Below are 26,505 nucleotides of genomic sequence, written 5' to 3' on the forward strand. Positions count from 1 at the left end.
ATGGCTCTATCAAAGGCAAAGGACAAAAGATGTGGCTTTCCTGTGCTCGAATTGGTCATCATAGAATATCAACTGTTCTTTGTATAACAGAATTATCAGTTGTGCACGAAGCAATGGCTACCTAAAATAATTCAGCATTTTTAATACAATTTACTGAAAATGCTAGGTGCTAGCCAAGTATCCAAATTCCAACGGCAGGCTGACTTCTCCCCCAGCTGTGGCGTGGGGCCATCCCAAAAGGGAGGAGGGGGAACGCTCAAAGCCAAGCCTCACCCATACTGCCAGAAGTCGGACTGAGAAGAGAGCAACCACTCAAAATTTGAAGGAGCTGACCGCCGCCGCTGGGGTTAAGGAGGGGGGTTTGGTCCCCGGGAGCTGCTCTCTTCCCCGGACCTCGAATCATCAGCGGAAGGTTCGCGTCCGGCAGAGGTGGGGCGGCGGCGGGCGGGCGGGGCCACCTCCACTGCTCCCGCCATCCCCCCTTCCCAACGGTCCATCCGGCGCTCCTCACGGCCGGCCGTGCCACGCTCCCGCCGCGGACTGCGATCTGGAGGTTCCATTTCTCGCCAATCGGAGAAGGGAACAGGAAGGCGGTCGGCGGCGGGGGGTCGGGCTCACACCTCCACATCCGGGGCCGCCTCCTTCGCCCTCCCCAGGATGGCGGTGGTGCCGGCGGAACTCACGAGCAGCAACGTCCCCATCGACAACCTCCCCGATGAGATCCTCACAGAGGTCATGCTTCGCGTCCCGACGCCGGCCGCCCTCGTGCACGCCGCGGCCGTCTCGAAGCGGTGGCGCGGCGTCATAACCACCCGCACCGGGAAGTTCCTCGACGACTACCGCGAGCGCCACAAATCTTCGCCCTTCCTTGGCCTCTACATCCCGCGCGAGTTCGGCGGCCTCCCCTCGTTCCAGAAGGCGGATTCAATCCAGTCCGCCGACGACTGCGACCTCGACCTCCAGCGCGCCGCAGCCAAGGCCTTCAGCCTCGGCGGCCTTGAGAGCCATCCGGAGTGGCGCCTCCTCGACTGCTTCAACGGCCGACTCCTCCTCGGCAGAGGCGACGAATCCCTCGAGGTGTACAACCCATTGTCCTGCGAGCGCATCTTGGTGCGCCTTCCTCAAGATAGCATCCTCCCGAATAACTTCTCCGCGTGCTTGCTGCAAGGCCATGACGATGACGCGGCGTCGTTCCGAGTGGTCTCCGTGCAGCACGATCGCCGTCGTCGCGACAGGATTGTTCGTGCTGTCGAGTACGACTCTCGTAAGAAGAGTTGGAAAGATCACCCTTGGGACTGGGAGACCCTGAAGAACATTGAGGGGACTGAGCAGGGCGAAATGATGCACGCCGGCAACTACGTATTTTGCAAATACACTGGACCATCCTTGCTCTTGCTGGACACGAGCAAGATGCAATTTTCCATCCTTCCCCTCCCAGCCGACAACAATTGGAAACGCTATGCTATAGGAGAGATGGAGGATGGTGTGTGCTGTCTTGCATCAGTTGATCCAGTTGGCATATGGAACAACAACCATCTAAGAGTGTGGAGGCTGGAGAAACTGGAGTGGAAGCTGGAGAAGGAAATGCATGTGGGGCAGGTGCTTGGCAAGCATGCCCATGGCAGGTGTTTGTTCTATAAAGTTCATGCAGTGACCAATGGCATAGCTCTTCTATGCTCAAGCTCAAGCTCAAGCATGCGTCAACTTCATTTCGTTGTTGACCTGAAGACCTTCTTTGTGAAGGACAAGTTTGAGTTCAAGGATCTTGCTTTTCCTTTGCAAATGCCATGGCCACCAGCCTTTTCAGTGGCTACAGTTTGTGCTGAGCAATCTGCACCTTCCACTAGTGCTCTTAAAAATACGAGTGTCAGTTTTGCTGCTGGTAATGCTAATGTTGTGAATGAAGCACGAATTAATGTTTATGCAATGATGAATCATGGGACTACCGATGGAAACAATGACAATTGCCCTGAATTAATAGATGGGGCTGCTCCACATAACTGTATGCCATCAAATGCACCAGAGGGTTTGAGTATTCAAGATCCTGGTGCATCAGTCCCAACACCAACTGCAGCAGAAGAATACTTTGGAAAGGAAAATGATGTTCCAAATGACTATGATCTAGAAGCTTTGGTATAAATCTTTGACCTCATCTATTAGAATCTCTTCGGTATAGCAATTCTGACTAGTCAATTTTATTATTCACTGCAGATTCCTGATCTGTGTGATCAAGTCTTTGATTTGATGCACCCTGAAGGTAACATCCATGCATTTCATCAATGTGAACGTTGTTCAAGATAGGCTATGTGAATGCATGCAAATTTTGTATAGACTATAGAGAAATGTTTCATCATGTGTAGCATTAGTATGAGTCTGTAGCAACAGAGTTGTCCAAATGAAGTATAATGCTTTACTGTTACTGCCAATGCCTATGTTGGAGTTGCCACAGACGAGATTCACCATTAGGGTATCAGGCATTGGCTGGCTAAATGGTTAAAGGGGTACATAAATATATGGGTGTAGTTAGACTGATTATAGTACCTACATGTGATGATTTCCTCTTAGGGTTAGTTTTAATGCAAGTTACATTCAAGTGAACATAAAATATGATATTTTGCTCTGTCACGCCCCAACCATATTATGCATGTGCCTACTATGTAAAAGGGACAAATTGTTTTTAACTTTTTATGTGTTTTCATGTTCAGTTACCAGACTTCATCATCCAGAAAGAAAGAAGTCATTGATTAGGTTGGAGCAGGTTGCTTGCTGTCCCTTTGCAGTTAGCAATGGTTTATTACATCAATACTGCATAAAAGATTCTGAGGTAAACTCAAGCAATATTGTTTTCAGCTAAAGTCAATCTTTTGAATATATTCAGAGGACAGAGGTACAACTTGAAAGTGCACATTTTTGTGCCAATCTTGTGCTTGGCTGCTGCAGTGTTAAAATCTTGCACTGCATTAACAATGAGTATTCACACATACTTAAAGTTTTGGTCAATAGAATTTGAGGTGTATTTTTTATTTTCTATGCACAATTTATCTTCCATTATCAAATCTTAAGTGTTGATGGAAGATAGGTCTGACGAGGCCCTAGTTCAGTTCGAACCTGATGAATTGCATCTTTCAAGTCGAGTAATAAAAGAACCTACTTTGCCTAATATCTTAACAACACCCAAAGGCCTTTCTTTTTTTTCATTTTATAAACTTCCCTCTGAGAGAAAGCAGTTTCATTCATTTTATTTTGTCCTATAGTTGAGTGCTGATTGATTTCTTCTTGTCCAATCATAAAGGTAGAAAGATAATCAGAGATGCTTCATCTTTTCTTTTTCTTTTGTAGAGTCCACATATTCAAGAGAGGAAACATAATTGGGGGCCAATTCAAGTTTGCATAAGAAGGCAAACATGTCTCGAGGATTGGGATGACAGTGAAGAGGAGAAACCGGGAAGTTATGAAAGTTACAGCGTTTCTCTTGAGGGCATTACAGATTTTCAGGATTATATGAAGTTTCAGCCAATGGATTCTAGCAATCAATGTGGCAACGCAGTGTCGGAATCAAATACATCAGTGATCCCTGGCCAAGGTGGAGATGAGCATGGCGATTTCAGTGGAAGAGTGCGGGAGCGTGTCTCTGTCCAAGTGGTTCATCAGTCCGAGAATTCTCTAGAACCTGATGGTGCAATTTGTAGTGGTTTTCAGGACCCTCACGCATTGGAAGCAGATTTAGTTGGTCAGTATGTTGAGTCCAGGTTGAACAAAGATCCTGAAATCCCTTGCAATGATGATGTTGTTATACTTGGATGCTCAGATGTATACAGCTCGCATGATAATGGACCGGAATTAGGAGATGAAGGTTGCCTTCACAACTGTGTGCCATCAAATACAGTAAAAGATTTTTGTATTCAAGAAGCCATTACAACTGCACAAACACTGGTTCGAGCAGAAGAATGCTCTGACAAGGATGGTAATATTCCGAATGATCATGATCTAGGACTAGAAGCTCAGGTATAAATCTTTAAAGCTCAGCTACTGGAATCTCTTCGGCCAGGACACTTCTGACTAATCGAATTCTTTTGTTCACAGCAGATTCCTGTCCAGGATCTGAGTCTGTGTGTTATGTGGGGCAAGACGTATTCTAGTTGTAGTAGGAGAAAGAAGCCGCAGAAATATAAGATCCTCTCCCTCCGTTATCAGCTACCGGCTGGGTTCCCCCCTCCGGCCACTACACTGCGCGATGAAGATTCTGGTAAATGTCGATTACTACATCAATGTTAATGCTATTCAAGAATAAGCTATATGATCAAATGCAAATATTTTCTACAAATAATTCTTCTATCTGTTACCACTCCAGCCGAGGCCCAGTCCAATGAGTGCCTGTCGAGCAATGCAGCACGAGCCCGAAGGGAACCCCAGAGAAGAAGCAACCGCGCGCCCAAGCCCAACCCAAGAGTAAAAGGCCCAGATTGGGGACAGTAGGCAGAACTCGGTAGGGATATGGCAAATGTAACGAATTCCTCCAATTAAAATTCCTCTGGTTTCCTCTCGGGTCTCAAACTCTGCTTCCTATCCGATCCTGCAATCCTACTATGAATCTGAGGAGACAGAGTTGTCCGAAGTAAGTATAGCGTTTCACTCACTGCTAATGCTTTTGTTTGAATCGCCAAAATTTGAAGGAGATTGGCCATAAGGGTATCAGATCTAGGCTGGCTGAATGGTTTAAGGAATGTGTTCATAGAGTGGAACAAGAGGGTGTTCTTCTGACAGTGGAAGAGTGGGTGGTAGTTACTCTTGATAACCACATTCAAATGGGCATGAAAATGGCCTTTTAGGAGCCCTCTCCTGACCGAACTGATATCTCACCCAAGCATGCACCATTCACCGAACATGGAGGCATACGCACCAGTCATCACCCCTCTCACTCTCGCCGGCGTTCGCCGCATCCCGGGAGGAGAGGATGGCGACGGACGACCACGGTCTGGTCAGCAGCAGCCCACGGCGCCCCTCCTCCGCCTTCCATTAACGCTGTCGATTCATATCCAGGTGTTCTGTATCACTATCACAGTTCATCTGCTCACCGCTGAATCATGTGAGGCAGAGCTCTGTTGTGCAGGGATTCTGATCACTTCCCGTTGGATGCCAAGGCGAGAGGATATGAGGAACTTCAACTGAATCTGTTGTGAAATTGAACGAGCAAAGGACAGTAGATGATGATATCGTTGGACATCACATAGAAACTGCAAGGAATACACAGGCGTTGCAAGTTCAACAGCGTCCTTTTGTCAACACACAACGGCATCACTAGGGGTAACCGGGTAAACCAAGGGCATTCTTCCAATGTGCACGATGTATGCTTCAAGTAAAAGGGTAGACAGGGTACAAGACAGCAGGGCACCTCGACAATTAACCTCTGCATTTCATTGATCAAGATGCGCATCCAGGCATGCGTCAGGGTTCAGCCCCATCCCAAAGGGGCCGTGAATTCTTGGGACTATACAGGTATACACTCGAACCTATCAAGCATCGAAATAGTTTGCTACTGATACTTATACAGACGTATCCTTGTCCTTAATCAGATAAATAGATCTATACTGTCCTAGCATAAGCATGTGGGAACATCCTTGGGAAGTAAGTGTGCTTCGCCTTCACGATCAACCAGTAAAGAAAGAAGCAGGGGATATGAGCGATGGCCATGCCAAAGTACCTGCACCAAATTAGGATTGATGTAAGGATTCCTGGTTGACCTATAGCTAAGGATCAAATGAGGAGACAGAAGCCAATACCATAGAGGAGCTCCAGATGATGAAAGGTCCAGAAATGGATACGGCCACCTGAAAAGGTGAAAAAATAGGGAGACAGTTTAGTCACCCAAGGTACCACATGAACCCTTATTCAAATGCATAATAACTGAACTGAAGCAACATATCGATACATTGCATCAACAGCATATTAACAAACTAACATCAGCTAGAAGAATCAAGGAATTAAGATAAAATGTTCTAATTAAAGTGCACCAACTAATGTCAGGCAAAACATAAAATTTGGTCAGCATATGGCTAAAAAATGCATAGTCAACAATGAAGTTGTGGAGTATTCAGTACAAAATCGCAACAAACCTGAATCTGTTCAGCGCCCAAATTGCTTTAAGACAAAATATATGTCACGTGGTTATTGAAGAGGACATCAGCACATGCATTGTACATTGCAGTATACAACAAAAGTGTTTTACATTTCTCTCCTTTTTTGAAAAGTTAATGTAACAGCTTCTAGGTTTTGCTATCTTTTGTTGGTTACAACGCCAAATGGATTTTAAGGTGAAAATGATGCTGTATGCTACATATTTTCATCTCTCTTAGTGTACACAATATACTAACAGAAACATTCATCCAAGAAATGGTAACCAAAGGCATTCCATTTAATTCTCTTAATTATGCAGCAAGGGAGAAAATTTACCAGGATAAGCCTCCACAAGCATGAAGGACCCACTGGAATGTTACGTAGGCGCAGCTCCAGAAAACAAAGAAAGCCATTCGGTACCAGGGAAAAGGCTGAAAGTCCACAAGTTTGAAGTAATTAAACCAATTGACACAAAGGGCAGAAGAAAACAATTAACAAGTAACCTTACCATATTGTTGAGAACTGTGTCTATAAGTAGAAAAACAGCATTTAGAGAGTGCATGCCATCAGTGACCTGCACGAATTTTCAATGGACAAGATAGTAAGATATAAGGCATTTTATCTAAACAGCTAACTTGGTGTAAATAAAAACAGCTTAATCTTCACAGTTCATTTTTGCCCATGCCTCGTGGGGGCTTTTCAATTTTCAGGGGGTTTACGGTAGGCCAGAACAGAGATCAGACAACTCTTGTGTTTTAATTAGATTCACCTCCATAAGGGCTTCAGTTGGAAGATGAACAGCATTCAGAAAATCCATGGATTGCTAATTGCTCTACCAAATGGCCAACATTTAGCTTTGCTTATTGACTTGATGACCTGCTCAACACCGACTATTTGACTTCAAAGTTTCAAGTTTGTAGAATGTTTTCCTATCACTCAATAAAATGGTTAGTACTGGATACCATTGTGATATTGATATAAAAAGCATTTAAGTCGTGCCCATTATCAAGTCAGGATAGCAACAATCAAATTATATAGCTGTGTGGACTATTGAGGCTTGTAATAGAGACTATTTTATTTCAAAGTTTAGAGTACATATATTTTTTTTATCACTCAATATAATGGTTAGTACTGTATACCGCTGTGATATTGATATAGTAAGCATTAAAGTTGTGCCAGTTATCAAGTCAGGATAGCAACGATCAAAACATATAACAGCATGGACTATTGAGGCTTGCTAATGTCTAGTACTACTGAAGAAGATCATGAAAGAATATGTACACAGATTGGAATGTTCACGTACCAATGATAACCCAAACTTGTCACGGTAGAAAAATGGAACAAGGAGCCCCCAAAATGTGACATCAGTCAACATTGTTGCGCCTGCACTAGTCTGCATATAGGCAAAGAATATCAGGCAACAGCAATACACATGCCCAGTATCTCAGGAGTTCATTAGCAAGCTGAAGCTTTGTGTTGTGGTGAGGGAAGTATTTTAGGAAAGGAAATTGGTAAACGAGGCCAAGGGAACAAAAACTAAGAAATTCCATAGTTTTTGTTATGAAAATTGTTCTGAACTTTGAATTACATTTCATATGTAGAATGAAAAAAGGTAGCAATGATCATAGCAGCTGCATAGTAACAACTCAAAAGAAACTAAATAAGATGAAGTAAAGCAGTATAGCAGGACTATCATTTAGTTCAGAACCAATTATCAAACATGATGCTGTGACTTAATCATCAAATGCTGCTGCAGCACATTCCAAACAATAGCAACGCTGAATTGGCAAAACTATCAGGATGGCACAAAACATACAGACATGTAATTCTTAACAAGGAAAAGTATATAGTCCAGTCCAAACCTGGTATATGATTTGCATGCAACGTCCCGAGAACCCAGCTCTTTTCTCATTCACTATTTGTTCATAATAGCTTGGCAACTTATTTGTCTCATCCTTTTTCAACTCTACAGATATAGAAGTGGAAAGGCCACGATTTTCAACATCATCATTAAGAAATCCGTGGGATTCATCAGCTTTCCTTGAGATTTTCTTTGCGTACACCCAACATCCATGAGCTGATATGGCTGTTGCAAACTAAGAGTAACACGCAAACACAAAAAGGTGAAATCAACAAAAGGTAACATTTTGCAGCTATTAAATTGTAAGGAACACAGACAGAAACAGTGAACATACGGCAAAATATATGGTGACTAATAGAAAGGTCCACCTGCAAAGCCATTTTGGAGAACAAAATTAGTCAAAATGACAGCTAGGAAACAAGCAAATCAAGGAACAGAAAAGCAAGCAGATAATGATGTGATCAACTGACATGGGAGTAATTAATTCGATTCCAAAATGCTCATGACCTAAAGCATGAAGCTTTGGGTCCTTCAGTAGGATAGATTTGAAGTGCTAGCTGCCAAGGACAATCTCTTCTCCAATGTGTTGCAAGACCGTACCAAGTCCCAGTATGCTAGCGCCATAGAATGCTTACTTATTCAGCCATGTGATTTGTCAAAGCACATACAAAAAAAATTCTGCTAAAACGCTACTTGCGCTAACCTGTATCGCACTGTAGAGATAAAATGTACACAAACGCATACTAAAACATTCCGCTAAAACGCTACTTGCACAAACTGCTATCACATTCTATAGATATAATAAACACACAACGAAGATATGATTGCAGGAACTGCGTGTATAGTACTACAATTCTATCCTTAGCAATTAAGCCTCGAAAAAAGGACGAGGACTTGATGAAGGAGCCGTACTGGGTGTAGAAGTAGAAGACGGTGAGGCCGTGCCCGATGAGGAGGCGCGCGAGGAGCGCGACCGCGGCGGCGAGCGCGAAGGCGCGGTAGCCGAGGAGCCAGCCCGGGTGGAGCCGCGCCCAGCAGGGGACCCACAGGTCGGTGGCGCGCAGGGGCGGCGCGGCCCTCCGCAGGCGCGGCAGCAGCGCCGCCGCGGCCGCCGCGGGGAGCGCGATGAGCGCGCCGCAGACGAAGACCTGCCACCGCAGCCAGTACGCCGCGCCGTCCGCCGGCGACAGCGACATGGCCGGTGGACGAGCCGCCGGGGCGGAGGGGTCGGAGCCCGGAGGCACGCGGCGGCGGAGCGGGCGAAGGCGCGGGGACGGGGGTAGTAGCTGGGTGGGGTGTGGGACGGCGACGGCCTCGACCGCGACCGCGAGAAACAATTCAATGCGACGAGGCGGGGGAGGGGACGGGGAAGCCCACTGACCCACGCTGCATCTGCATCGCTTCGTGTCGCTCCTCCGCTGCTGATGGTGGGAACGCTGGGCGCGGCCGGGGCGGGTCGCCGTGTTCTGGTGGACGCGGTTCGTTCGTGCCTTGGTGGGCCCTGGGCCGGATCCGGTAGAGAGCGAAGGCGCAGGAATGTGGATGGGTTTACACGGGCTTCTAGAAGAAACAAGCGATTGCTTTAGATTATGGGACATCATGTCATTGAGGATAAAGCCATAGGGATTTGGTTTCTGCCATTCAAGAATAAAGATGTCAGTATATTCCGTCGAGAATATAGTGACGTTAACACTCTGAACATGAACAGATAAGATTGTGCTGTGTTGGCATCTGCTTTAACCGTAAACGTATTAGCACTTTGAACATGAACACAAACGGTTTTTATTCATACATAATGCATCGTCTAATAACAGCTAAATGAAAAAAGAAACAGACCGCCAACGAGGTGTTCGAAATTTTGAAATAAAAGGAGGACTTGTTACATATAGCCGATTGTCTGACAATTTTAGTGAGCTCTCTAAATTAGGCGCGCCTTTTTTTTTTTGGAACTTTAGCCACGCCCTGCAACCGAGTCCTTGAGCGCTGCACGAGGAAGCGTCGCCGCTGGCGCTGGGGGAGTTCTGATGGGAGGCACAGGTCCCACTGCAAAGAAAAAAAAAGGAACATTAGCAGCAAAGCATGCATGGATTTGATCGTTTCATACTCCGTCGAGACACTGTGAAAAGATTACCGAAACACATGTAGGGCAGCTCCGGGGGTATAATCGCCAAGCACATAAGAGGTAGTAAAGCCAGTCGAACCGGATCGATGTTGATGTGCGCGAACTGGTTGACCTCGCCGCCGATGAGGTGGCACAGACAGATGGACTCCGGGGAGGTGAGAACCGCCCTCAAGGGCCCGCAGCAACTGGCGGGCGGGCCGGCGAGACTCCCGGTCGAGAGGAAAGGTTCGCAGCTGAGAAGACGGTATAAGGTCGAGTCGCAGGTCGTCGGCGTGCCTGTCGCCGATGGTGTTGGTGGCGGCGGCGGCGGCGGATTGGTGGCCGCGGGGTGCAGCACTGCCATCAAAGCCACGGCAATGGCGAGGAAGGAGACGGCTGGAGGCGCTGCCATTGCTACTAGCTACCTGAACTAGTGATCAGTGAAGTCCCTTTATATAGCCATTCAACCTTTCACCGGGACTGAGCTGGTTCTTTTCGGTCTTCTGATTGCAGCAGTTCAGTCAGTCGCCTCACGCTCTTTTCCTACCCCAGGCCTCAGAACCGCGACTCAGTTCGAGCCTCTGTTCAGAGTTGCGTTCTTTTTCTCGACAAGGGTTGGCGCTGGCTAGCAGACTGAATCGCTTCACCACGCACTCACGCAGGGTTGGCGCACCCAATTCTGACGAGCAGTGCGGAGGCTTACCTGTCGGCAGCAAGAGAGCCGAAGCCGCTACCGACCCCCGTCACCTCACCCTCTGTCTCCACCTACTTGGCCGTCTGATCTGACGGCAGAAAGGATGCACATTGCAATGTGGGGGAGGGAGCAGACAGCGGTGGATGCAAGACGAAGCAGGTACCGCCGCCGCTCGAAAAATGGCTCATCTCGAAAGAAAAAAAGGCAGACCGTTTTCTTTTCTTGAAATCGTAGTTCCCCATTTCAGGATGGATAACTGATTCTCGATGGTCAGGAGCAGGAACTCCGGAGCAAACAGGTGTGACCCGGCAGGTCAAAGATTAACATGATTCAGAACAGCACAGAACGGACGGTAAAAACTGAAAACGAGCCATGCCAGAGATTGGGACTTACTAGCTATTATTTCAGACACAAACCAATCGTGTACAACGCCTTTACCATAGTCAAATGATTACCTGAAGGCTAGAGTACATGAACAAACATGGAGAAGAAAGAAAAAATTGTGAAGCAAATTATCATAATCATCTGTTGGCATATGAAACCTGTTTCTCAGCCATGAAACCCTCATCGAGGTGAGGGGATTTTTCATCAGAGCTGAACGAGTTTTATTGGCAGCTCATTGCAGAGCAGCTTCTGAATCTTGATTAGGTCAAACGATGTTTTCTGGATCAATTCGCTGTGTGATCATTTCATAAATAGAATACTCAAGTATAGCATGATCCCCATGTCGATATAAGCTGGAGTATTTTAGTATCAAGCTGAAAGGACCTTCCGCAGACCAAGTGCAAGGAGATCTCCACATTGACAAGAAAACCCACAACGAAGAGCAGAGACCTGCCACAAAAATATATGGTAGTTCTGCTGATAACCCTGAAAACATTATAGAAAATCAACAGCAGATTCTCCCTAAAACATCATTAAAAATCATGTTCCATTTGATAATTTGGCAAACGCAGCGGATTTACCTGTTACCGCTTGACCCATTGGAAGCTCTTTCTTGCTTTTGCCTTTCCAGGCTTTTTCCTTTCGACCACGCGCGAATCTCTTGTCAAATATCCAGCTGTTTTTGGCACATACACATAGATATAGGCAACTTTCAGAAGGCACATATAGAAATGTAAAATGATGACGCAAAATATTCACTTCAATGTACTTCGGACGTGGATGGTTGCCAGAAAAACAGGAGTGGGGCAAGTTCGTAGTGCCAGCAATCATTTAGATGGTTATTGGGAGGGGAGTATGAAAATGGTTGTGGTGAAAGCCAATTTTACCTGCTTTGAGATATGGACGCAGTCCTGGTTCCCAATTCTGCAACGCCCTGCTGATTCCTAAGCGGATAGCTCCAACTTGTCCTGTTTTTGATGAACAGAAGTTGAGTTTGGGAGAGGTTTCCCGTAAATGATCAGTAAGCCACATAGAAAAAGAGTAAATTCATGAAAAACAACTGTAAAAGGCATTTAAAAAAAGTAGATGTGCGCAGGCAATGGAAAAAAACAGCAAAGCTAAATAACATTTTTCTGACAACAATGAAAAACATAAATATATTTACTGTGACTTTCAGGAATGCATGCCCATGGCATGTATTTGTGCCATATGTTATACAAGTTTAACATCCATGTTTTCTTCTTAATATAATGATATGCAGCTCTCCTGCATGTTCAAGAAAAAAGTTTGACATACATGCATAGTTTACAATTTAGGCAGGACTCCCTGACCTATTATATTTAGTATGAAACTCAAGGATTAATATAAATATAAGTTTTTTCATGGTAAACACTAACAAAACCGCATAAAAATCCAGCATACCTACCTCTGAACGGTTCTAATACACCACCCACAGATGATCGTGAAAATTCAGGATACCTAGCTTTGCATATATATTTGAAGTAAAGATTTACAAACTATCAACACTAACCTGAGACGCCACCACCTTTCACAGTACAGGTCACATCCCAAAGCCCCAAAGTCTTGGTAACTGTAAATGGACGAAGAAGTTCGGCTCGATGGTCCAGAATTGGGAAGTAAGCATCAAACTCCTTTTCATTAACAATGAATTTGCCATCACCAGGCTCAATCCAAACACGGGCAATGCTGCATTTCCTTTTCCCTGTTCCATAAGCCCTTCCTTTCTCATCAACCTGTCTTACTCGTGCCTTGGCAATTTCTTCTTGCTTTTGGCGCTCGACTTCAGCTCTACTTGATGTTGCACTCAGTTTCTGGATACCTTCATCTTCTATTTCACTTAGGGGAGGCAATCCCGGAACATCCCTGACATCCTTTAAGAGGATCAAACTATCAATCATTCCCTCAGTGATCCCAGAGTTTGCAATGAGATCACCAAATGCACGATTTGGACCTGCAACAATAAAATGTCATTTTCACTAACGTTTACTTCTGCATGTAATACATATTTAGAAGTATCCCTTACTAGATAAATCCAACAAAAAGAAAAGGTAAACTGAACATGAAAGGCAACTAACTGTGGTTGTAGCATAAGTCCAATCAGTCAATAAGTACACCAAAGGCACCGTGAGCACCAAAAGTGGTAAACAAACTAATAAAAGTGGTAAACAAACTATCTGAGCATTTCGATGCTACCTTATCGTGCTGGGCTGTTTACAACATGGACGGCCACACATAAAAGGCTAGAAGGGGAACTCTACCAGTCAGCTGATGCCAACATTTACATTCAGCACTCACATCTTCACCACGAGTTATTACATTAGGCTACATTGAAATGAAAAGCATCCAAAATAGACAACCAAGGAAATGTATAATAGCTCCCAATCCCAGAAGCAATAATGCAAGCTCCCAATCCCAGAAGCAACAATGCAAGCCCAGCCAGGTTACCCTTACACTAGTACTAAGATCTAACTAACATTTGCAGTCATCGTTCCAAAATGCAGCAAATTGTGATATTTCTAATTACGATTCTGTACCTTCAAAGCGTTGCATTTCATCAGTTATCCAAAACTAATCCAAAAGAACACGCACAAAGGCAACTAGACCATGCTCTCACTGGTAATTGCACTACCGAGAAATCAAAAGACTTGTACACATGAGCAGGTCTAAATGGTCACCTTTGAGTATCTCCATCAGCTCCTTCTCCCTCTCCACGTTCTTCTGTCGCTTCAGCTCAGCCTCAGGGTCTTCACCCGCATCGAGCTCATCGAGCCCACCATCCTCTCTTTGAATCCCATCGATCCCCTCCCCGAGCACGGCATCGGCAAAGGGATCCTTCTCATCCCCACTCAGCGTCCATTGCTCCTCGTCACCGGCCGGAGCCGCCTCTCCGCTCGTCGGGACCGCCGACGCCGCCTCCTTGTAGATCCCCTCGAACACGTCCCCATTCTCGCCTTCCACGCCGAAGTCCTTCGTCCAGGGCTCGTCGCCCACGGCCGCAGGTCCTACTGGCAGCGCCTCTCCAGCGTCAGCTGCGGCGTCCTCATGGGCGAAGGGGTCCGGATCGCCCGAGTCCGCCGCGAAACTCCATGGCTTGTTGCCGTCGTCGTCGCGGCCGGAGGTGGAGAGGTGCCTTGGGGAGAGGACGCGCGAGGGGAGGAGGTCCCGGAGGCGGCGAAATGGAAGCGGAGAGGAGGAGGCGGAGGACGAGGCGCTGGTGGCCGGAGCTACGGTTTGAAGGCCGTGCCGGAAGTGGCGGGAGGAGAGGAGGAGGCGGCGGAGCAGCATGGTGGTGCGCGGAGGAGGGCGGCGACCATTCGGCGGGGGAGCTAGGGTTTTAGCGGCTTGATTCGTTTTGTTTCCGCTTTTTCTGCGAGAACGCTGTTCAGTTATTGTTTCCGCGCTGCATACAGGAAGGCGTAGTTCGTGCTTTGCTAGCTACATTACGTCTTCCTGCTTTCCATGGCGATGCAGGATGATCACATTTTCCGAGGGGATTAGGAATCCCGTTAACTTAAGGACCCAACGATATCATTTTTTCACCGGGTTCAATGCTGACACGCGTATGATCCCATTCAAGATTGGTATTTGGTGGATAATTACATCTTAGCATTATGAGAGCATGCGCTATTTATATACTTGATGTCAATACTCAACGGAAGAATTTGCAAACATATAGAATTTTTTTAATCTCATGTATCATGCTTGCTTCCTTAATAAATCGAAAGAGCTTCCTTCGAGTGACGTTTTCAGGACCGAGGAGGCATGGAGTCTGTTTCAGCAATGCAATCACTCCTATTGCTCTCTAATATTTGCCGCCCTACTACCAATGAGATATGCTGGCAAGTGTGTAGCAAATACGGTGTTCAACTAACTCCACGATGGATCACCTCTCCCGTATGATCTCTGATCACAAAAATCAAACCCCTTCACCTGTAGTGCCGTACAATATCTTACGATGTATCTAAATTGAAATAATAAACATCAACAGAAAGCCATGGTTTCTCCCCTTTTTATTATTTCATCAATCGCGCACATTGACACTAATAAATCAAAGAATCAAAGCAATGCTGAAAATTGATTATAATCCAACAGCTTAAAGCTGATGAATGATATATGAACTGGACGGATTATCGCGTGCATCGATGATATGGCCCAGCACAGGCCAATCCCGATCCTACTCTATCCTCCTGGTCTTGCTGCTGCTGCTTCCGGCGGCGGCGCCAGCCACCTCCTGCTGCTCTGGCGACCTCTTGGTGCTCTCGGCCGCGGCGGCCCTGGCTTTAGCCGCCTTCACCTGCAGCTCATGGGCCACCAGGGACCTCAGCCTCTGGAGGTGCTGCTCGTGCGCGGTCACCTCCTCCAAACCCATCGCCGACACGTCCTTGGCCACCGCCCGACTGATCAGGCCCTTCAGCCGCGCCTCCCGCCCGATGCCGAGGAACTCGTGCCTGACCGCGGTCCCGTCGGGGCGGAACGCGACAGCGTGCACGTCGACGCCGAACTCGCGCGCCATGTCGCGCGCCTCGGACAGCACCTCCGCGTGCTTCGTCTCGAACAGCGCCTGCTGCTGCGCCTGCTGCCTTGTGTTGTCCGCGGCGGCGGCGGGTTTCATGGCGCCGGTTTCCATGGCTCTGGTGGCGACTGGATGGCGCGCTCTGGCTTCTCTTCGCGACAAGATTACCCGGCCTATGCGCCCATGTATATATAGTCATATAGATTATAGCTAGGAGCTTCTCCTGCTAGATGATCGGAGTCGGATTAATTAATTTGGTTTGGTTTCCGACAGTGATTAGCAGGTAATATTCATTATTAGAAAAAGAGTCACGTGGAGATATGCTGATGTGTCACCTTCTTTATGATAAACTGATCAAGCTCGGATTGAAATTGCTCATGATTCGGTTTGTGTTTCGTTGATAGGCGCATCCATATCTGTCTGAATCGGACAAGGAAGAGCTCTGCTGGACTGCCAGATACAGCGAAGATGACAAGATGTCCCTCTGGGCATGCACCCACGCGGTGCAGAACGACTGAACGAGCGCCGCCCGCTCCGCATCATGGTGCAGGTTCTCTTCTTCGAGCAGCTACAGCTGCGGAGCTCCATCGCAGAACGCCTCATGATCTCCGAGTGCCCCAATGGCGGCGCCTCGCGGCAGCTCGGGGGCCTGCTGGTCTCCGGCGAGCACCACCGCGGCGCCGCCGGCTGGTCCCTGGCCGCCAGGGAGAACCAGACGCTGCGTGAAGGCGTGGTGGACACATGAAGCAGCGTGTAGCTGAGCTGGAGGAGTGCTCCGCCCGCCATGCGGCAGGACATCGAGGCATCGAGCGGCTCGGCCGCAGCCGTAACGCAGGCAAGAGCAAGGACAAGGACGCTGCTCCGGGGACGTCAAAGACGGCGCCGCGACGAGCGAGGACAAGCTGAGGTGATGGCCTGATGGGGGATGGCTGCGGCAGTGACGGCCCGCCGCAGGTGAAAAGATCAGGAAGCGCAAGATGAAACCTGTCAACGGTCAACCTGTTAATCAGTGTCGGAGGAGGATCGGAATAAGCTTTTCATTCAGACCTGCGTCCCAGCTCTGTTATACGTCGGGATTCAAGGACAGTACACGATGCCGGCATCGATGAAACTTTTTTAAAAAACTCATCCTCTTTGTAGGGTCGATTGGTATGGCTTCATCCAAAACGGCTTCACTAGTGAAGCTAAAACCGTCGAAGTAAAAAAAACTGGCTCCACCCAGCTCCTAATTTATTTTAGCACGGATCTATAAAACATCCTCACGCTACGGTGTCTCAATTTACTTGAAACAGATGAAGCTGAACCATGCCAAACAGGCACACCTCGCAGCTTCACAATGCCGTCTTCAGATTAGTGGTATCCGTTCCAGTCACAATCCTCCTCACACCTGAATCTGTAGCAAGCTTTAAGGCCTGAATGCACGCCATAGCTTCGGTTTGCCATTCGCCCTTGCTGTGCCCAGCACCTGAACCACCGTCTCTGAAATTGGGCGTCTCAAGTGTTGACTGTTTTGCCCTTTTTGAGGGCAACTGTTGACTGTTGAGCACCGGATTAATCAATAAATGCGTTTTTTTCATCTGAATGAAATTGGACGAAAAACCGAACGGGAATTCACTCGTCAGTTGTCACTGAGCAGCGAGCAGCCAAGCTCTTCACCACTTCTATCAACCTCACGTCCTCGCCTGGGCACGGCGGCTTGCCCAGTTGCCTCCAAAAGAAGACCGGCCCAGTTGCAGCAGCCCCATGCACAGCCACCGCAGGCCGGCCCATCTTACCGGCCACGACAGGAAACCCTAGCGCCCCCGGCTGCCTACCTATAAAAGGCACGACCGCCGCCTCTTCCCCTCAGGTTAAAGCGACGCCGCCGCCGCAAGCCGTCCGCCTTGCCCTTCAGCTTCCTTGAAGGCTTGGTCCTCCTCCGTGTATCTCCACCCCACAGATCCGCCGCCGCCTCTAGCTAGGGTTACGTTTCCTCTGCAGCGATGGCGATCAAGCGGACCAAGGCGGAAAAGAAGCAGGCGTACGACCGCAAGCTGTGCAGCCTGCTCGATGAGTACACCAAGGTGCTCATCGCCCTCGCCGACAACGTCGGCTCCAAGCAGCTCCAGGACATCCGCCGCGGGCTGAGGGGCGACTCCGTGGTGCTCATGGGGAAGAACACGCTCATCAGGCGCTGCATCAAGGCCTACGCCGACAAGACTGGGAACCACACCTTCGACCCGCTCATGGACCTGCTCGTCGGCAACGTCGGCCTCATCTTCACCAAGGGAGACCTCAAGGAGGTCCGCGAGGAGGTGGCCAAGTACAAGGTGAATTTCTGCTCACTCGCATCTTCTGATAGGTGATGGCTCCCTGTCAGCGAGTAGATTGTTAATTGTAGAAGTATGGTTTGGTAACTCGCCTGTGCAATCCGATTGCCCTGAATATCGATTGGATGGTTCACAAACTGAACAGAACTTGATTGCTCAGTATGCCGTTTCTGTCCTTCGTGCAATGCTTGTAGTAAAACTTAAATCACATTTGTGCTACCAGGTAACATGGGGAATTATTTAGGTCACCTGATAATATTTTTACCTAGTTTTCTGAAACAATGTTCATAACATCATATATTAACTATTTCTATTATGTTAATTCGCACGATTGTGTCTTGTAGACTGTAGTTTTGTGGGTGAAATCAGGGCTGCTGAGTACCAAGGCATCATCCTGAGCATTGATTAGTTTCGTGGTGCTTGTAATTTGTTTTGTGATGTTTGCAATTCTATGTTCATATGAAGTCACTCTGTTGATGTTTGTGCATGGTAGTACTTATGTCAGTGTAGTATTTTTCCTGCAACAAAAGCAGTATGGCTGTCAGCTACAGTTTGTTTAGAGCTCCTGTTATCTGATTTGCTAATGTAAAATCATTCTTGTTGTGTTTTTGCCAAAACAGGTTGGTGCTCCTGCTCGTGTTGGGCTGGTTGCTCCAGTTGATGTCGTTGTCCCCCCTGGCAACACTGGCCTGGATCCCTCCCAGACCTCTTTCTTCCAGGTGAGCTACAATGGTCAGCACATCTCCTATAACAGTTAGAAGCACAGCATCATACTCACACCTATGGTTTATTTCAGGTGCTCAACATCCCCACCAAGATTAACAAGGGTACTGTGGAAATTATTACCCCTGTGGAGCTTATCAAGAAGGGTGACAAAGTGGGCTCATCTGAGTCTGCTCTTCTCGCCAAGCTGGGTATCCGCCCTTTCTCGTATGGTCTCCAGGTCACCAATGTCTATGAGGATGGGTCAGTCTTCAGCCCTGAGGTTCTTGACCTGACTGAGGACGACCTTGTTGAGAAGTTTGCCACTGGTGTCTCCATGGTTGCCTCTCTGTCCCTGGCGCTCTCTTACCCCACCCTTGCTGCTGCGCCCCACATGTTCATCAATGGGTACAAGAATGTGCTTGCTGTTGCTGTGGAGACTGACTACTCGTACCCGCATGCTGACAAGATCAAGGAGTACCTCAAGGTAAATTCTGCTTCTTTGCTAGTTTTCCAAAATTTCTGGTTTCCAATTACTTGGAAATTGGTTTCTAGGGATTTAAGTTAACCCGCCCCCCTAATTTTCTTTCCAGATAGCTTGTCTGTTCAGTAGCAATGAGAGTATTACAGTGATTAGTATATATTTTCAAGTTGGTATTTTAGCTTGTCCTAATCATGTCGTGCTGTTGGTTTGCAGGACCCAAGCAAGTTTGCTGTTGCTGCCCCGGTTGCTACTGCGGACTCTGGTGCTGCAGCTGCTCCCAAGGAAGAAGAGAAGAAGGCGGAAGAGCCTGCTGAGGAGTCGGATGATGACATGGGTTTCAGCCTGTTCGACTAGAGCTGCTCAGATCGTCAAGAAGCTGCAAGTTTTGGCATTTGTTTATGAAACACCAAAAGTACTGTTTACCTTATTGTTTAGCCTATCAGGCGAAGAACTATGTTGTCCTAGTGTAACCGACGATGGTATCTTGTGCTAAGCATTTGTGATGTTTCTATTGCTGTTTTTCCTGTGGTTTTGATGCAGGGAGCAAAATTTTGAGGGCCGGTTTTGTATTTTTTTCCTGTGCAAAACAAAAGTAATGTGTTGACTGTGGAGAAACAATGACGAGACTTTTGCTAGTCTGTGAGCTTCAGTTGTCGATATAAGGATCTGTCATCAGTGGTCTGAGACGCCAATGAGCAGGTCAATCTATGAAATGGTCGCATTGCTGGTGCCCGCAGTTGTTGGACCAGTTATCTTCTATTCTGGAGGAATGGATGCATCCATGTAGCAACATAGCAACGTATCCTAGTTGCATTTGCATATAATTGTTGTTGCTGACTGTGTTGTGTAATAGTCCTGGGCATGTAGACTTGTAGTAGCCTGCACCATTTCCTGTTCAACATCTGTACTAGAAAAAAAAATCTGTACCTTCAATTTCAGCTTGTGTTGCATAATGGACCTGCCATATTGTCCAATTTGTGTTGTTAAATCTTTGATCATTTCTTGCCCTCAGATGTACCGCAATGTCGTGAGCAATGCCTTGAGTGTCTGTAGGAGTTGTTCAGTGCTATGTAGCTGAAGATGTGGGCCATGGATGCCTGAACTCCTTGCTGATCAAGAAAACAGAAAAGTAAAACTAGAAGAGACTGCTACTCTGCAGCAACCAGATGCGCCACAGGCCGCCCCGTAACGGTAACCGCACAGCGCAACGTGGACCAAGGCTTTACCAAGCGATGCGACCGAACCCAAAGTGGACCCAGGAACTGACGTGGCGGTGCGTTTGACTTGCCTCTCCTGCCGTAATTAACGAGAAAAAAGAAAAAGGAAAAGATAAAAGAAAAAGGAAAAAGATAAATGAGGCTGAGTAGCCGCTACGAAAGAAAGAGAGTGCTGCGGCGTTCGTAGGCGCTACGAAAGCTTCGGCTGAGTTGCGCTATATAAACAGAGCCTCCCTCCCACCTCGATGCAACCCCGCCCTGCCCTCACCTGTTGACTTGCACCAATTGGCCTTGCTCATCGTCATCTCCACCCATCTTGAGCTCCAGAGGTAATCGATGAGCTGCTCCCCATCTCCCCCTCCATCGCTCAATCTTCTCACTGATTATTTTTACGTGTTGAAGTTCAGTACTTCTGTTGTAGTTCTCTGATTGTTCCTTTTTACGCGCATATATTTTCTTTGCTGCGCCCTATTTTCCCCAAAATTGAACATCCTGCAGTAGCAATCAATCGCTCATGAGGTTTCTATCTAGACAAGATTAGTTAGATCATCATCCGGCTGTATGGTAGGTTAGCAAACTGGAGATGCATAAGTGAGTGCCTATTGTCTAATGGTAAAGACTGAGGGTCTCCATGCGGGGCCTTCTGATATAGGTTCGAATCCTATTGGGCGCTTTGATTCAGTTCTTCTTGAGTCTCGACACGAGAAAATTATTATTATTCCTTTTGCATCTCCAGTTTGCTCCACTGCCAAATTAGATTGCCATGGCAAGCACTCGCCTCGCTTGCTAATCCTCCTGTTCTCGGGTTAGACCATGCTTGGCTGCTTAACATGGCAGTCTTGATCGATCTTCAATTTGGGTACTATTGCTTGTCTATTGTTCTACACCTTTTAATTGCTACTTAATTACTCGTTGAATCTGATTAGTCCCGTAGCTTGCTCAATCTATATGTAGTATTACAGATGGATATTGGGTCTTGCTTTGTCGATGACTAACTATGCAGCCTGTTCCAACAAATAATCAATCTATTGTCATGTTGTTCATGCCTCTGATGCTGGCCAGTGTCCACAGCTCTGATGTTAGATTTTGGGTGTTGGACTATTCTCCATTCTTGTGCATACAGGCCTTTCTAGCCATGGGTAAGGAGAAGGTTCACATCAACATCGTGGTCATCGGCCATGTCGACTCCGGCAAGTCCACGACCACGGGCCACCTCATCTACAAGCTCGGAGGCATCGACAAGCGCGTCATCGAGAGGTTCGAGAAGGAGGCCGCCGAGATGAACAAGAGGTCCTTCAAGTACGCCTGGGTCCTCGACAAGCTCAAGGCTGAGCGCGAGAGGGGCATCACCATCGACATTGCCCTGTGGAAGTTCGAGACCACCAAGTACTACTGCACCGTGATCGACGCTCCCGGACACCGTGACTTCATCAAGAACATGATCACCGGGACCTCCCAGGCCGATTGCGCCGTGCTCATCATCGACTCCACCACCGGTGGCTTTGAGGCTGGTATCTCCAAGGACGGCCAGACCCGTGAGCACGCCCTCCTTGCCTTCACTCTTGGTGTCAGGCAGATGATCTGCTGCTGCAACAAGGTAACAGTATACTGTTTCAACGATTGCTTGCTCTTGGTTTGATTATCCATGCTGCTAATTGCTAACGAGAGTTTGTACTGAATTGAAATTCAGATGGACGCCACCACCCCAAAGTACTCCAAGGCTCGGTACGACGAGATCGTGAAGGAAGTGGGGTCCTACCTGAAGAAGGTGGGGTACAACCCGGACAAGATCCCCTTCGTGCCCATCTCTGGGTTTGAAGGTGACAACATGATCGAGAGGTCGACGAACCTGGACTGGTACAAGGGCCCGACCCTCCTCGAGGCGCTGGACCAGATCAACGAGCCGAAGCGGCCGTCGGACAAGCCCCTGCGCCTTCCCCTGCAGGACGTGTACAAGATCGGCGGCATCGGCACCGTCCCGGTGGGCCGCGTGGAGACGGGCGTCCTGAAGCCCGGCATGGTGGTCACCTTCGCGCCTACCGGCCTGACGACGGAGGTGAAGTCGGTGGAGATGCACCACGAGTCGATGCAGGAGGCGCTGCCGGGCGACAACGTGGGGTTCAACGTGAAGAACGTGGCGGTCAAGGACCTGAAGCGCGGCTACGTGGCGTCCAACTCCAAGGACGACCCCGCCAAGGAGGCCGCCAGCTTCACGGCGCAGGTGATCATCATGAACCACCCGGGGCAGATCGGCAACGGCTACGCGCCGGTGCTGGACTGCCACACGTCCCACATCGCCGTCAAGTTCTCGGAGCTGCTGACCAAGATCGACAGGCGCTCCGGCAAGGAGCTCGAGAGCGCCCCCAAGTTCCTCAAGAACGGCGACGCTGGGTTCGTGAAGATGATCCCGACCAAGCCCATGGTGGTGGAGACGTTCTCGGAGTACCCGCCGCTGGGGCGGTTCGCTGTGCGCGACATGAGGCAGACGGTGGCCGTCGGCGTGATCAAGAGCGTGGAGAAGAAGGACCCGACGGGAGCCAAGGTCACCAAGGCTGCGGCGAAGAAGAAATAAACGGTCGATCCGTGGATGTTACCCTTATAACATCATAGCTAGTGGAGTATTTTGGCTAGAAAGTTTACATAATCGTATTGTCGGACAAGTTTGGTTGTTTTGGTCTCTCGCAGTGTTTATTATTACAGTATGTGTCAGTTTCCAGAATCAATATGCTATGCTTTTCGCTGAAATTGTGAATGTTTTTGCTTAAGAATCTGGTCTGCATGGTCTGAAGGCTCCACTCTGAATTTTCCAAATGCAGATGGATTATGGATCTTGACTGGACTGGATTGTGCCCTGTGTCCTGTCCAGCATACAACCTAGTCCTTAACAGTGTCCTGTTGTGAAAATTGGGGTGCTGATAACATATTCTCAATCCTTTACAATACACACATGTGAGTTGTAGACTGCCATTTGATTCAGTGTGAAAATTGGGCTAGCTTGTGTGAATATGCATGTGAGAATTTTCTTACCAGTGACCACTACATTGGATAACCTACCTATTTCTCATGCATAGCTAATTCTCCTTCTAAATAAACTGCAACACTTATGAACTCCACAATCATGTTGCTAAAATCTCTTGCACTTTCCTATGTTCTTTCCACTCCCTACTATGTTAGCCGGTTTGGAAAGGAACCTGCTGGATTTATTTCAACAGGGATGATTGAGGGATGCTCATATCTGACATCCATGGCTCTCCGTCTCAGCAAACCAAAACACCAAAAACAGGAACCCAGTAACCAACCAAGCACTCCATGTCAAGAACGGATGGATGGCTGGACACCGGTGACACTGGATGGATGGATAAAGCCGGTAATCTATGGCCCATGGCCATGGGTCGGCAAAAGGGTCGCATCAAAAGCGGAGGTGATTTTTTTTTTTGGGGGGGCAGGCGGAGGTGAGATGTTTATCAGAAGATAGGACGAAAGAAGAAAAAAGATGAGGAACTTGAGCAAAATGATTCAGTGGCAACACCTATCACGTGGAAGAAAATGAACCGCACAAATAGGGAAAAAAGAAGGAATTCTAAAACGATATAGTAGTATGTTTTTATTTGAACTGAAACGACATGTATTTCAGGGACCGCATCCTTGTCCTGTTCCTGTCGTCCTGAGAGGAAAGGACAAAAAAAAAAAGAAAAAGGATTGCATTCTCGCATTGGGCCGTCAGATTGAAACGGGAGTTTAGGCCGGGCTGCAAACGAGCGAGAGGGGAGATAGTAGCTGCAACAGATGCTGCCCAGCAGGCCCAGCACCAATCACGGTTGCAGCCAGCAGGCAGCACGCAACGGCGCCGGGGACCTTTTTGCAAGGAAAAGGGAGGAGTTGGAGCTGCCTCTTACTACTCTTTTAATTCTTAAAAGCATGGCATCTTTGCCGAGCAAAGACACGGCCAAATTCAGAGTGAAGCATCTAGTTGAGACTCAGTCCGTCCGACAAGCCAGAGATCACGTAGCCGCAGCATGGCCAAAGCAACTAAAATTAGGGGCACGGTCCATTGTCCTTTCCTACACGATTAAAGTGAATTGAAGCCACATTCACTGTTTCCCGTCACTAAATCTGGCAGCCGTACTACCTCAAGTACACGAATCTGGATCGGAAGTGCCGTAGCGTTAGAGCAAATGAACCAGGTGCGGTGAACAAAACTTCCGAAGAGAGAAAAAAAAGGGTCTTTGGTACTATGATTTTATACAAATTTTACTAGTTCTTACCAATAAGTTCTTTTGAATTTTCTTCAAACGTACCGCGCTCCCAATAAAGATGCTGAGCATACACCCTAGCATTTTTATTTATTTTTATCTGCTGGTTTATCCAGGAATATCCTTTTCAGTTTTCAAGAAACAAGTGATGCAATGCAAGATGGTACTACAAGAGCAGCACAGATGAGCTTGCGCGCATGTGAAAGTAATTGTAGAGATGTTACCAAGAGCTGCTGCAATATCTTAGCCGTACGGACGAGCACCGCACTCTCAGGCTCTCAGCTCAGGCGCCCATTCTTCGGATGAGAATGCTAGAAAGCTTTTGTCTCCACAGGTTTCTGTGCAGAGGTTCATGCGGCTGCTTCCTGAATAAGGTCGAAAGTGACAAGATTGGGGGCACACCCGTCTCAGCATGTGATTGTACTGCCGCAAACATGGGCATTGTAAAAAAAAAAAGAAAGAGAAAGGCTAAAGGCTACTGCAAAGCTGAGATCTTTCTGCTCACGTTCAGAGCACAATCTTTTTACTGAAAGTACATGGGCAGTTGTTTTTTCAGTCCGTGTGGTTAGGGACTGATTGATGGTGTGATGCGAGTAGCCTGACAGGACATTTTACAGTCTGTAATACGATGATGTGGAGAATGATTACACGGCATGGTTCGACATGTTTGGCCATGGTACCGCCACTCATTTGCAATCATGAATCGTAGCATCTCCGAAAGTAAACCGAGCCAGTTTGCACTCATGTACTTATGACCGAAGAAAGCTACTTGCCTTGGGCATCAAGTATGCTTTACAAAACAGCAATGAGCAGTGCCTTCCTAATGCCCCTGAGCTGAACACCGCCAAAAACCCCGAAACAAAAGAATCGATTCGTCCAATCGGATTGTATTTGGTTCAAACTTCAAGCACAACACGTTTCACTTAAGCTTCAGGACCAAAAGGGATGGAGATTCACTGCAGGTCCACAACAAGCAGCCAGGCAGAAGCTCCAAAGCAAGCAAATTACTCCAACCCGCCGCGGCACTAGCCAAAACAAAAGCTAGCTAGCCCTCTCTCCTCTCCTCCGGCCGGCTACGAACAGTGGTCCTGTGACGCAAATGGCCCAGCCTGAAAGGACCCCCGCCTCCAACCCCTCCGGCACTGTAGCAGGTACAGGGGCTCGGAGAGGGGGGAGAAGAAAACCAGGCAAAAGGGCTACCAAACCGAGGCCCGGCCAAGGGCTACGGTGGCCACCGCCCACTGCACTAACAAAATGGTAACAGTCCGTTTCATCTGGCTAATCCCAGGGCTTTTTTTACTACTAGCCTCATGCCTAATCTCCTAACGAGTATCAAGCGTGGCATATCTTTTGAGTGTGGAGTCACACCTACTCTCCTCCCCGGCGCACGCAATGCCAAGCAGCAGGCCTTGGGAAAGGTATTTGCGCTTTACACTTCTTCATGCTAGAATACCAGCACATGTCTACGTGTTGTTGGGTGCCGAACTTAAGCTTATGTTATCGTGCCACTTGAAGCGCCATGGACCTCACCACCTAACCTAGGCGCATCTGGCTCGATCTGTGTAGGAACGGAATGGGACATTTAATTTCATCACCCAATGTTTATAATGTTGGGTGGAATTCAAGTACCATTTGAATTAACGTAGCAGCAGCACAGGAGGTTCCCGATTAAACAACGGGACGGGATCCTGAGGTGGTTTGGCTAACAAAGCGTTTCGACCACACCCACGCACGGGCGCAAGCTGCCATGTGGACTCCGCATGACTCCAAAAGTCCAACGAGCCACCCGCCGCTGGCCTCTTCTGCTGCCCGCAAGACAGAGAGGACTAGACTAGAGGAGCGGGGGTGATTG

General features: G+C 47.8%; 6 protein-coding genes across 9 annotated transcripts; 3 read left to right on the forward strand and 3 right to left on the reverse strand.

Annotated features, from left to right (window-relative positions):
- Window positions 1–264: 264 nt before the first annotated feature.
- On the forward strand, window positions 265–5,236 carry LOC112880731. 3 transcript variants are annotated; one of them, XM_025945482.1, is made up of 7 exons: window positions 265–1,882; window positions 1,982–2,133; window positions 2,212–2,257; window positions 2,706–2,824; window positions 3,340–4,005; window positions 4,084–4,246; window positions 4,352–5,236. In XM_025945482.1, exons 1-7 carry the CDS (start codon window positions 658–660, stop codon window positions 4,474–4,476), a joined length of 2,496 nt encoding a protein of 831 aa, XP_025801267.1. In that variant the 5' UTR covers window positions 265–657; the 3' UTR covers window positions 4,477–5,236. The 3 variants fall into 3 exon arrangements, with proteins under 3 accessions (XP_025801267.1, XP_025801265.1, XP_025801266.1); XM_025945480.1 differs by having other exon boundaries at window positions 266–2,133; XM_025945481.1 differs by having other exon boundaries at window positions 268–2,133; window positions 4,087–4,246.
- A 157-nt stretch (window positions 5,237–5,393) lies between these two features.
- Window positions 5,394–9,420, reverse strand: LOC112880732. The gene is made up of 8 exons (XM_025945483.1): window positions 8,888–9,420; window positions 8,310–8,343; window positions 7,977–8,210; window positions 7,418–7,507; window positions 6,623–6,688; window positions 6,451–6,545; window positions 5,781–5,828; window positions 5,394–5,701 (listed from the first exon to the last, which is right to left on the reverse strand). The coding sequence occupies exons 1-8, from the start codon at window positions 9,169–9,171 to the stop codon at window positions 5,584–5,586; spliced, it is 969 nt and encodes a 322-aa protein (XP_025801268.1). The 5' UTR covers window positions 9,172–9,420; the 3' UTR covers window positions 5,394–5,583.
- A 323-nt stretch (window positions 9,421–9,743) lies between these two features.
- Window positions 9,744–10,954, reverse strand: LOC112882858 (non-specific lipid-transfer protein C6-like). The gene is made up of 2 exons (XM_025948024.1): window positions 10,107–10,954; window positions 9,744–10,018 (listed from the first exon to the last, which is right to left on the reverse strand). Exons 1-2 carry the CDS (start codon window positions 10,486–10,488, stop codon window positions 9,927–9,929), a joined length of 474 nt encoding a protein of 157 aa, XP_025803809.1. The 5' UTR covers window positions 10,489–10,954; the 3' UTR covers window positions 9,744–9,926.
- A 189-nt stretch (window positions 10,955–11,143) lies between these two features.
- Window positions 11,144–14,540, reverse strand: LOC112882857 (30S ribosomal protein S9, mitochondrial). 2 transcript variants are annotated; one of them, XM_025948022.1, is made up of 5 exons: window positions 13,851–14,540; window positions 12,686–13,126; window positions 12,042–12,122; window positions 11,736–11,830; window positions 11,144–11,640 (listed from the first exon to the last, which is right to left on the reverse strand). In XM_025948022.1, exons 1-4 carry the CDS (start codon window positions 14,458–14,460, stop codon window positions 11,739–11,741), a joined length of 1,224 nt encoding a protein of 407 aa, XP_025803807.1. In that variant the 5' UTR covers window positions 14,461–14,540; the 3' UTR covers window positions 11,144–11,640; window positions 11,736–11,738. The 2 variants fall into 2 exon arrangements, with proteins under 2 accessions (XP_025803807.1, XP_025803808.1); XM_025948023.1 differs by having other exon boundaries at window positions 11,464–11,604.
- A 2,992-nt stretch (window positions 14,541–17,532) lies between these two features.
- LOC112879960 (60S acidic ribosomal protein P0-like) lies at window positions 17,533–19,705 on the forward strand. Its single transcript, XM_025944404.1, has 4 exons — window positions 17,533–17,997; window positions 18,618–18,716; window positions 18,794–19,186; window positions 19,397–19,705. Exons 1-4 carry the CDS (start codon window positions 17,671–17,673, stop codon window positions 19,535–19,537), a joined length of 960 nt encoding a protein of 319 aa, XP_025800189.1. The 5' UTR covers window positions 17,533–17,670; the 3' UTR covers window positions 19,538–19,705.
- Window positions 19,706–20,573: 868 nt separating this feature from the next.
- On the forward strand, window positions 20,574–23,123 carry LOC112879959 (elongation factor 1-alpha-like). Its single transcript, XM_025944403.1, has 3 exons — window positions 20,574–20,729; window positions 21,524–21,997; window positions 22,091–23,123. Exons 2-3 carry the CDS (start codon window positions 21,536–21,538, stop codon window positions 22,970–22,972), a joined length of 1,344 nt encoding a protein of 447 aa, XP_025800188.1. The 5' UTR covers window positions 20,574–20,729; window positions 21,524–21,535; the 3' UTR covers window positions 22,973–23,123.
- The last annotated feature ends 3,382 nt before the right edge of the window (window positions 23,124–26,505 follow it).

This window comes from Panicum hallii, chromosome 2 (genome assembly GCF_002211085.1).
Source record: "Panicum hallii strain FIL2 chromosome 2, PHallii_v3.1, whole genome shotgun sequence".
In the NCBI taxonomy this organism is placed as follows: Eukaryota; Viridiplantae; Streptophyta; class Magnoliopsida; order Poales; family Poaceae; genus Panicum; species Panicum hallii.

What these genes read in the sequence shown, in the direction of transcription:
- LOC112879960 (XM_025944404.1), top strand. Translation starts at nt 17,671, where the DNA reads ATGGCGATCAAGCGGACCAAGGCGGAAAAGAAGCAGGCGTACGACCGC. An exon ending in AGGAGGTGGCCAAGTACAAG is followed by an intron (nt 17,998 to 18,617) that starts GTGAATTTCTGC and finishes TTGCCAAAACAG; the next exon opens with GTTGGTGCTCCTGCTCGTGT. An exon ending in CCCAGACCTCTTTCTTCCAG is followed by an intron (nt 18,717 to 18,793) that starts GTGAGCTACAAT and finishes GGTTTATTTCAG; the next exon opens with GTGCTCAACATCCCCACCAA.
- LOC112880732 (XM_025945483.1), bottom strand. Translation starts at nt 9,171, where the DNA reads ATGTCGCTGTCGCCGGCGGACGGCGCGGCGTACTGGCTGCGGTGGCAG. An exon ending in ACACAGTTCTCAACAATATG is followed by an intron (nt 6,546 to 6,622) that starts GTAAGGTTACTT and finishes GTGGACTTTCAG; the next exon opens with CCTTTTCCCTGGTACCGAAT. An exon ending in TCATCTGGAGCTCCTCTATG is followed by an intron (nt 5,702 to 5,780) that starts GTATTGGCTTCT and finishes AATTTGGTGCAG; the next exon opens with GTACTTTGGCATGGCCATCG.
- LOC112880731 (XM_025945480.1), top strand. Translation starts at nt 658, where the DNA reads ATGGCGGTGGTGCCGGCGGAACTCACGAGCAGCAACGTCCCCATCGAC. An exon ending in ACTATGATCTAGAAGCTTTG is followed by an intron (nt 2,134 to 2,211) that starts GTATAAATCTTT and finishes TATTCACTGCAG; the next exon opens with ATTCCTGATCTGTGTGATCA. An exon ending in ATCTAGGACTAGAAGCTCAG is followed by an intron (nt 4,006 to 4,083) that starts GTATAAATCTTT and finishes TTTTGTTCACAG; the next exon opens with CAGATTCCTGTCCAGGATCT.
- LOC112882857 (XM_025948022.1), bottom strand. Translation starts at nt 14,460, where the DNA reads ATGCTGCTCCGCCGCCTCCTCCTCTCCTCCCGCCACTTCCGGCACGGC. An exon ending in GCTGATGGAGATACTCAAAG is followed by an intron (nt 13,127 to 13,850) that starts GTGACCATTTAG and finishes TTATTGTTGCAG; the next exon opens with GTCCAAATCGTGCATTTGGT. An exon ending in GCGTCCATATCTCAAAGCAG is followed by an intron (nt 11,831 to 12,041) that starts GTAAAATTGGCT and finishes TGCCAAAAACAG; the next exon opens with CTGGATATTTGACAAGAGAT.
- LOC112882858 (XM_025948024.1), bottom strand. Translation starts at nt 10,488, where the DNA reads ATGGCAGCGCCTCCAGCCGTCTCCTTCCTCGCCATTGCCGTGGCTTTG. An exon ending in GCTGCCCTACATGTGTTTCG is followed by an intron (nt 10,019 to 10,106) that starts GTAATCTTTTCA and finishes TTTTCTTTGCAG; the next exon opens with TGGGACCTGTGCCTCCCATC.
- LOC112879959 (XM_025944403.1), top strand. Translation starts at nt 21,536, where the DNA reads ATGGGTAAGGAGAAGGTTCACATCAACATCGTGGTCATCGGCCATGTC. An exon ending in TGATCTGCTGCTGCAACAAG is followed by an intron (nt 21,998 to 22,090) that starts GTAACAGTATAC and finishes ATTGAAATTCAG; the next exon opens with ATGGACGCCACCACCCCAAA.